The following is a 9,398-nucleotide window of genomic DNA, read 5'->3' as shown; positions in this document are numbered from 1 at the left end:
CCTATCATTCACTATGGGAGGTATATGGATGTACTTTTATTTTTAAATAAGAAATGGAATTTGAAAAAATTCCTGTGAAGAATCGATGAAAAATGGTCCTCGTAGAAAGTACCATACAGGGTCTATACGTACCATGTCGTACAGAACTCATTAATTACATCATGATTGCATGTATGTTCTTTCTTCGAACTTAATACAATTATTCAACTGCTTTTGCGAGGTGCAAAATCCGTCTGAAGTTGGGACAACAGGTAGAAACTCGTTAAAACGTGCCATGGTACCGACGTTTGATTAAATTAGCGAAGAACGCTTTCTCCAGTTCGGTTCGATTTAAAACAAGGAACACGCGTTCCCGAGTTCTCGAGTGCAAGCAAAGTAAACTGTACACGGCTTGACTCGATTTTCCCTTGATCGCTTGCTTTATTTCTCTTACTTATTCGCCTCTTTCCTACTCCACTCTACTACGTTGTAACGGCACTTTACTTAATTACCTTCGAACACAGCCAAACACAAACCCTCTCTTCCTCTTTCCCTCTGTTATGCATATTCCTCTCTGTACTGCTTTTTATTTCTTCTTTACCTTTCAGTGGTTTTCGATACCTTTTCAAGTTGTCCTGCTCCCGATAATTTCAAACAGGTAAATAGAACACTAAAGTGATTAAATACAATTACATAATTAATTCTTACTCCATTTGAGAATCCATAAATCGCACCCTTAGAAATTTTAATTTAGTTTAATCATTCACGGTACTTAATTTATTTCAATTTTTATACGCGGCTAAAGAAGAACATTTGCTCGACCGCAAAATGTATTAAACAGATAAATCTGGTGTGCCTGATGGATAATATAAACGTACGTTCACCGTTACGAGAACAGAGCCGAAAAACCAGGCCACCAAACGGTTTCACAAGAGACAATCTTCCATAAAAAAACGACGACGTGTCATTGTTGATCTTTCACGAGTGTTTCCACGCTCGTTTCCATAATGCTTACGGAAAATCGATCGAACAGCGAACGAGCGTGGCTTATGTTGACTTTTAATTTGAAACCGGCGATCCCGACGATACGATTCGGCAGATTTTTATCGACAGCTCCCCAGCTAACTGCTGTTTATCAAACACTAACGAAATCGTTCGCTTGAATGATTAATATAATTGGAGGTTCCTCGACCGGAATCAAAGCTGACGTTTTAACGAGAACAAGCTTCTCCTGCCTGGAGGAATACACGCGAAATATCGGACGCTTGTTACTGGAAAATAACCGAATTTTTCCAAATTACAGACGAAAAATAATATCGCGGTGGAATGATTTCAGACCTGAATTTATTTATTTGTTTCGATGAAATATCTTGACATTCAATTAACAGGCACGAATTCTCTCTGCTTCTCCTGTCGCGTTGGCTGTGGATTAAATTTTTGGAATACGTATCCAGCAAGAAAGGAACGACGGAGGGAATTCGTTTCGTCACGTAGCAGTCGTATCGCGTCGCGTGGAATAATTTCGCGAAGAAATTTTCAACCAAGAAAGTAGGAAGGATCTTCTAAAGTGTATTAAAGTTTGTCGTCTGGACGAATTACAAGCGTTGGCCACTTTGCGCGACCAGATTAAAAGCGTGTCTGCCACAAAAGCGAACAATTTAAGACAACATTATATTCTCACCACTTATACAGACATCAAGGTGTTCATCTATTCTCATCAACCACCGAGTCCTCTTCTTTTTTCATCAAATTCCAAGGAACGTCAAATCGTCACCCGCACCTGTAATAATTTGTTATATATGTAAATGACTGAATAGTTGAACAGGTTAAAAGGATTAATACGAGAAACAGTTTCACGAGAGTGGATTTCCAGCTAAAGGTCGTTCCCTTTTTACGCTTGTCACCCTTTCTCGGTAGCTCGTCGAGATCCACATACAGAAAGCAGTAAAAGAAACGCGGTCGAACAGCGACAAAAGGTAGGAGGGAAGAAAAAAAGGGGGGTGGGAAAAGAGTGCAACAGGGGAAGAAGGTCGGTCGTAACAGGGAATAGAACAGCGACATAAAACGTCGCGTGGAAGACGCGTTGGTCTCCCGCAATTTCCTCGGGATCGACGAACCCACCCCTGTTGGCTTATTAACTTTTATGGGAGGAAACTGCTAACCAGTGAGAAAAGGAGGAAGGATCTGGTGGAAAAGAAACGAGCAGACGTCGTCTTCGAGGAGAAGCATGAAATTTGAATTTATGATTAATAAAAGTTAATTGAATTAATTAGTCTAAGTTCGTAATAAGTACGAGATAAATACCGAAATTTGTAATATAATCCAGATTTATTTTAAAGCTGTTCTATGACTTACGGAGGAGAGTGTACACATAGGGTGGAAGTTAATAATCTCAGTTCCTTTCGCTGGTGGCATTTCTGCCGACAAAATATCCAGCGATATCTCGGGGGCCATTAAAATCCCCGTGGCGGAAGGCAATTTCAATAATACCGCTTAAGCTGGTCGCGAACATGCCTCGAAGAAGCGTCGCTTCTGGCGTAGAACGCTCGCGGGCCAATTTATTATTCCGGAGGTGCAGCAACGCACGGCCAAACCGGCCAGATGCGACCCATCGACGCAAATTACGCGAGCCGCGACGATATTTCTCCAAAAATTGCGACCATCCCTCCACCCCTCCCCTCCTCCTGCCGCTGTACCACGGTATCGTACGTTTTATTAGACGTTACAATAACGTATGCACGAAACGTGGTGTAATTTCAGTAATGCACATTCCTGTAAAAATTGCGCGCAATCTTGGAATGCTAACCGTTCGCGAAATGCACGATTCGTTTTTATTAAAACGCCGGAAAGGGTGGAAAAGCGTGGCATCAATGCGACACAGCTTTATCACGAACTTTAATATCCTCTCAAAAAACGCGAAACGTTTAATCCGCTGGATAGCGGAAAGCTCGTTTTTAAAGGAGAAGTATATTAACGAGCTTCTTAATATCCTTCATTTCATCCCTGGGGTAAATCAGTTACGATCGGAATAAAAATCGCGGCTTTTAAGAAACACAGGGTGTCTAAACAATAAAGGTAAAAGAACGATGAATCTTTTTTTCAATTATTCGTACTTCAAAGTTTGATCTTTGGTCCACCGTAAACGCTGGAATCGCTCTTTGTTATCGCGGGAGGAAGAAAAGAGAAGAAAGTTAGCGGTGAAAGAGAGAGGAAGGGACAGAAGGAAAATAAAGAGGGTTGCCGAGAGGCCAGTGAGACGTACGACTCCCGAGGGAAATTTAGGTGCGACCTCCATGTATCACGGAAGCTAGCGTAAGTAGCTACGTAACCGACGTACGTACACCGCATACGTGCACGATCCTGGTATGTACGATTGTACATGCGCAAAAAGCAACCGGATTACACGCGGTCGCAACCCTAAATACCCGTCCAACGATTTGCCAATCGAGGAGCAGAACGTAAACGACACATAACACGCTCCATATCCTCTAACTGCTTGATCCAAGAAATAGGGAATTAGAGAAAGGATGTAACATCGACTAGATACGTGAAGTTTATGTGGGAGAATCGTAATATAATCAGGACAGCGTCAATTTGGGACGTTGGGGGTTGAAAACCCGGTCTACCGTACCGAAGCTTCTGCTTATACCGGCGGTGTCAAAGGGCGCAATAGGGCTAAATAAATATCCACTCCCCAACAGCCACCACTCTTCAACTGGCGCCGGGTATGGATAAATTGAATACTCATGGGCTTGGCCAATCATTGTATCGGGTACCGGAAATCCAATACATGACTCTTGGGTTGAAAAAACCTGAGTGATATTATATCATAATATAATCAGTCACACACTTACCGAGATAGAATTTACTCTTTAGCTACTCTCAAATTTGGAACTTATTTTTAACTTTTCTAAGTCCCGTGCGTCGCTGACCTTCCGGACGGATTCTTGGTATATCTATATAAGAATCCAAGCAGCAAAGTGAACATGGATTGTACTGTTTTTTTCTTCAGGGCACATCGAGGACTAAGATGCTAGAGATGCAAGAGCAAAAGAGAAATGGTAATAAAATCGATGGCCTGGATCTGCCGTCGGTTTGTAATTGAATCAAATTAATCACCCTCGTCGACCTCCAGTCCACACTCCCCGTCACTATAGCAGCACACCGCTTACCATTTCCAATTAATAGCAGAAAGGCTGCACGTTTCGTTGGAACTTTATAAAACGAATCCAATTACGAACGACCGTTTGTCAAAGGCTCAAAGCCACGGAAAGTTTTGCCTCGGCACGAAAATGACGTCGCCTGCCTGTTTTCCTTCCTCATCTCTGTCAATACGAATAAATGATAGGCTGATAGATAGGCGGACACTATTATTAGTATTAAAAGTCACCTGTAAAGTCATCTAATGAAATCCACGGGTTTATGTATCTTAATCACAGTCAACTGTATCAGTTTCTTCAATTCAATGTAATTTATCTAGCTTTCTTGAACCACCTGCCTGTTTAGGTAAACTAATCAGCTTCCAAATGAATTATTCTTTCCAGCATAGTATTATCCTATATATGTATGTTTCAAATGTTTTAATTTAGGTTTGCCTAGTTTATATAAGAGAAAGAACTTTCAGTTACTTGTCCTTGATAATCCATAAAAGTATTTCTTGCTTTTCGAATGTTCTACTCGAAATCCATATTAAGAGAAACTATATAATATATGTTTATATTTGTCTTATTTGTAAATTTGTTTATTTTTATTCATGTCCTATAATCTAAGGACTCTAGCATAAGAAGAAACCACGAAGGAAATAAAAAGGAACAAAGAAAGAGATTTCTGTCGTCTATTTCTCCTGTCCATGTTGTTCAATACCTTGAAATAATTGACATAAAAGTGATAAGTTTTCTAAAAAATACGCATGTATAATATATATTGGAAGACATCAATTAAATACTAAAGTAAATTTATCTAATTTAATTACGCCAAAAAGATAAACGAACAACGTGTTTAATTAACTAAGTTTGCATTATGCCAAATGTATGATACGTTTATTGCTTATAATTAATAAATACAGTATCGAGCATGACAGACTTCTTTATAGAAAATAGAAATGTTATGGAATCTGGTGATCCCTAGATCCCCAAGTCCCCGATCTTAGGAGATTGCTCGAGCTCCCCAACCTACCCCAAAGGCAGTCCCAAAGGGAATGACGATGCGTGGGAGAAGGCCCCGTATATATATAAGGCCTGTGACTCTCCACCACTTGTGTATAAACGTTCAGGTGGGAAAATTTAAATTAATATTTACTTTGTGCCTTGTACTTTTTGTACGAGGTACAAAACACTATTTTCCTTAGGGAAGCCTATTGTGCTCGATACTATTACACGCAACATTCATTTGCAATATAGAGAAAACAGTTTTATTGACATTTGGATTAAAATATATTAACCGAGTTTAGTATGAAAATTACTTCTGAAATGTTTAAAAATACTCTTTCAACAGAACATCCTCCGATATTTCACTACAATTAAAGTGACTGTGCAAAATTGTAACTTCTAAATATTACAGGCTTACGGTAGATAGGATAAAATCTTAAAAACATTATTTACTTTGGTTCGACATTATATGGCTATCAAACGTCAGGATAAATAAATATTTCGCATATGTTAGAATGCGATTCATTTTCTGACTAGGTCGTATAGCAAACAATTGTTATGATTGTATTTTCTAAGATGTACTGTTTATCGAAAGAAATCATGTATAATTTATTATTTACTTTGTTTATATTGCAAGTAGATTTTACGTACCGTTAGATACCTGCACTGTTAAAATTTCAAACGAATGGTCGGACATAGTTAATAATTGCAGATCATCTATGGACGGTACACGTAAAGCACTACAATGCAGACTGATTTTAGAAGGACGAATATTGCCTGAAATCAAAATCTGGTCTCTTTACAATACTTTACAAGTAGTGAACGAGTAACGTCCCTTACAAATTGTATCTTATTCTACTTATGTAGAAAATATAAGGGTTTTAATAATTAATTAAAAGAATCAACTACCGTGTTAACCTATGTACATCAATAAGAACATATCTGCCCAATTTTTACTACACTTACCTCTCATGTAACGTTAAACCTATAAGTTTAGAACTTACAAAGCTGGGATTCATAAATCTAGTGTTTTATAATTTTTACAATAAATTCTAATATCTAATAACAAGAGAATATATTATTGATAGTTAAACTAACAAGAAATTTGTAATGCTCCCCCAATATAAATAAAAAGTATTGTACAATATGTACTACCTAAAATTATGAACCACTTAAAGTAACTTAGGTTTATCCACATACTGCTTGCCATGATGAATGATGGTTGCAAATGTACCAGCAACCATACCACCCCAAAATAGCATGTACAACAAAATTTCAGTGGTATATCTTGAAGGTAAGATAATATGAGCAACTAACATGGACGATGCAACCAGAAGTACCAAGGGGAATGTTGCATAGCGCCAATTTCTTTCGCATTCCAAAGGACACTGAACCGCTGTACATTCCCCATCTTGCACAATGTAACGACCCAAAAATAAGTCTATTGAATCCTATTGAATAAGCACATTAATCACTATCATACATAAACATAAAATTAAGAAATATATTTAAAAGAGAAATCGCTTACCTGTCTGTAACCATCGGTAAAATTATTCTTGTAATACCTTGTTAAAGAATTCAAACCATCTTTCATAGCGCCTAATTTGGTACGTTTTCCTGTTCGCGTAAAATCAGTTTTCAGTGCACCAGTACCCGAATACTGAATGCTTATCACATCCGCATTATCAGCCCAAATCTAAAACAGACACATTAAAGTTCAGTATGAAGAATCTATAAAATATAAAACACATAAATTCTTACTCGTTTGAACTGTTCCTCGATACTGGGGTGATCTTCGATTCTTCTAAGAATTTCCAATCTTAATAATGCATCGTTAAGGACTCTCTTCGCTATCATACTCTGAACAACGTTAGTTCTATCAAGGCAATCAATGCAATTCGTGCGGAAAACACCATCCTGCGCTGATAATAACGTTCCATCTTCCAACAATAAAAAGTAACTCATTTGTTCTAACTCGGGAGCTAATCGATCGAGTAAAACGTTTAGTCGATCCCACCTCATTCGTCCACATTCAGCGTGGAAGTCAAAGCTTTCATACCGTACGTTTTGATTGTTAATTCGTTGTACGACATTACGGTATGCTTTTTCAAGAACAGCTTCTGGACCACGTTGATCTATCTGTTTAAAATAAAAGCACAATATTTAATAAGGTTTCATTCACTTTCGTGTCTTTTAATTACTTACTAAATTTATCAAAATCTGTTTTCCATAATGAAATATTTGAGCTTCAAAATGTCGAGCACAAGCGGTTTGATGATCTTCGTGAATGCTCAACTGAGGTTTTGGTTTATACTTTAGATTTGGTGCCTGATACCAAAACAACGGAATGGAACCGCGTGTTTGTACAAAAGAACTGCGATGTCCGTTGAATTCAATCAATTGTTCTGTTTCTACATAGTTAGAAACATTACCAGTAGAATCTATACCACGTGAAAACAGTCTCGTTCCTGCACGGTGTACACTTCTTTTGGACACAATACCCAAATTAAATGTTGTACTCCCAGTTACAGTAATAGTATTTAATGAGACAACTAAAGAATTATTAAGGAAAGTATAAAAATTAAAGAAAAACATAAAATATTTTGTTTGCAAGGATACATCCATGAATAATAGGCAGACAAAATTTGTATTGTTCTGGTCTTGATGTTAAATCTTGGAGAAGATAAGCATTCCATATAAATCTAAGATCTGCCCTATCGTGAAGTGGCATCTGTATAATAAAAAACAATGCATTTCTATTGTTATGTATAAACAATTATTTAAGATGTATTAGGTGTAACAATAACCTGTAAGAACTCAGGTGGAGTATTATGAAGTCTTTGCATCGTATGACTGAGATCATACGTGTAACTAAAGTAAAAATAAGGTGTGTTCAATACAGATTTAATCATTTCTAAGTATGTAGCATTATTCTGCACTTGTTTTTCGCTGAGGTGCAATGAAGATTTTGTATAAGGTATAACTTCTGTTGCAACTATTTTATAGATTTGATGACCAGCTATGGTTCCAATTTCTGTAGCATCTGTTATTACTATAATGTAGCGGCATGCTAATAACCGTATGGTTCCTATTATACCCCATATTTTCCTACGACTTGCACTTGCTGGGATCTGACTAGCCGTGCCAGCTAAAGTACAAAAAATGTGTTAAAAATTTATAGTTCACAATAGCATTATGTGCAAGTTGTAACATTAATTACCTTGTGTGTAAATTTGCTGACTCACTCTATCAACTACAAGCAATACTTTTGTCCCAATAGGCTCTACATAGAACTTTTCAGGTGTTATGTATCTAAAAAAGAAATTGCCGGTCAGTAGAGTTTCAGCACACTCCTTAATCTACCAATAAGTGTTAACAATTTAAATACCAGTAAGAAAGTAACATGGACATGAAATACTCACAAGTATAATTTGTCATATACATCTGTGTGCAGCTTCATATTGTTAGACAATAATTTCCGCAATGTGTTAAACAAGAATACAAGGTAACAAAAAACTCAAAACACGATGCAAGTAAAAATAAACTATAACGAGAACAAAAATCGTAATCTGTACATACGCAGGACTTAAATTATGATGGTAACTTAACTACAGATTAACTGTCAAACTGTTGTCAACTTAATATTCGAATTGGCATGATCGAAATCTGTCAAAATCGGAGTAACCTCCGCGCGTATCTAAGTTTTCTCCTATTCTTCGCGGTACACTATACTATTATTCGTTCAACGAGAGACCAAACGCCTTTCGCGCAGCTCAGGGAAGCCCTCTACTCTCATTTCTAACTTCGTGGTCGTATACATGGTGGAGAGAAATATATGAATAGAGGAATCATGTGGTTACGTCGAAGGGTATACTAAATATAAGACCACTAGGTATGCATGCTTGGTACTACAATGCACCTACATCAAGCTAGCCGGAAGGAATAATAAAATATGATTATTTTTAATTTTTCTTAGTGTATTTCGTTTGTAAATCGTTTATGATAGATTGTAAATCTATTTTTAACGTTTGTGGCAAATTAGTTCTTTCGTAATTAGCAATTTTATTTCAATCATGATGTGAGGCGAGACTTTTCAGACAGATTTTTGATAACTGATAACAATAATTGATTGGAAATCGTTTGTAATTCACAAATATATAATTTTCATTGTTTGTAAGTGAATAATTTCTTAACTATTTACAAGTTTGCTTTATAATAAATAATTGTAGTGCGCATGCGCTACAGATCCGGGCGTACCCATCACTACCTCGA

At 37.2% G+C, this 9,398-nt stretch overlaps 2 protein-coding genes across 2 annotated transcripts in view; one reads left to right on the top strand and one right to left on the bottom strand.

The window, feature by feature from the left end:
- Positions 1-4,627, top strand: part of Tmtc2 (Transmembrane O-mannosyltransferase targeting cadherins 2) — a 244,380-nt gene extending 239,753 nt beyond the window's left edge. Inside the window, exon 14 of the mRNA XM_034318557.2 lies at positions 3,992-4,627. The gene's annotated coding sequence lies outside the window, so the exon portion shown is untranslated. The remainder of the gene's footprint in view (positions 1-3,991) is intronic.
- Positions 4,628-6,186: 1,559 nt separating this feature from the next.
- Positions 6,187-8,929, bottom strand: Sac1 (phosphatidylinositol-3-phosphatase SAC1). Its single transcript, XM_034318561.2, has 8 exons — positions 8,549-8,929; positions 8,347-8,438; positions 7,934-8,274; positions 7,746-7,857; positions 7,332-7,678; positions 6,888-7,265; positions 6,655-6,822; positions 6,187-6,577 (listed from the first exon to the last, which is right to left on the bottom strand). Exons 1-8 carry the CDS (start codon positions 8,584-8,586, stop codon positions 6,299-6,301), a joined length of 1,755 nt encoding a protein of 584 aa, XP_034174452.1. The 5' UTR covers positions 8,587-8,929; the 3' UTR covers positions 6,187-6,298.
- Positions 8,930-9,398: the final 469 nt, after the last annotated feature.

Source organism: Osmia lignaria, chromosome 6, assembly GCF_051020975.1.
Source record: "Osmia lignaria lignaria isolate PbOS001 chromosome 6, iyOsmLign1, whole genome shotgun sequence".
Taxonomy (NCBI): Eukaryota; Metazoa; Arthropoda; class Insecta; order Hymenoptera; family Megachilidae; genus Osmia; species Osmia lignaria.
The sequence above is the reverse complement of the archived record's forward strand: the minus strand, read 5'-3'. Positions and strand labels throughout refer to the sequence as shown.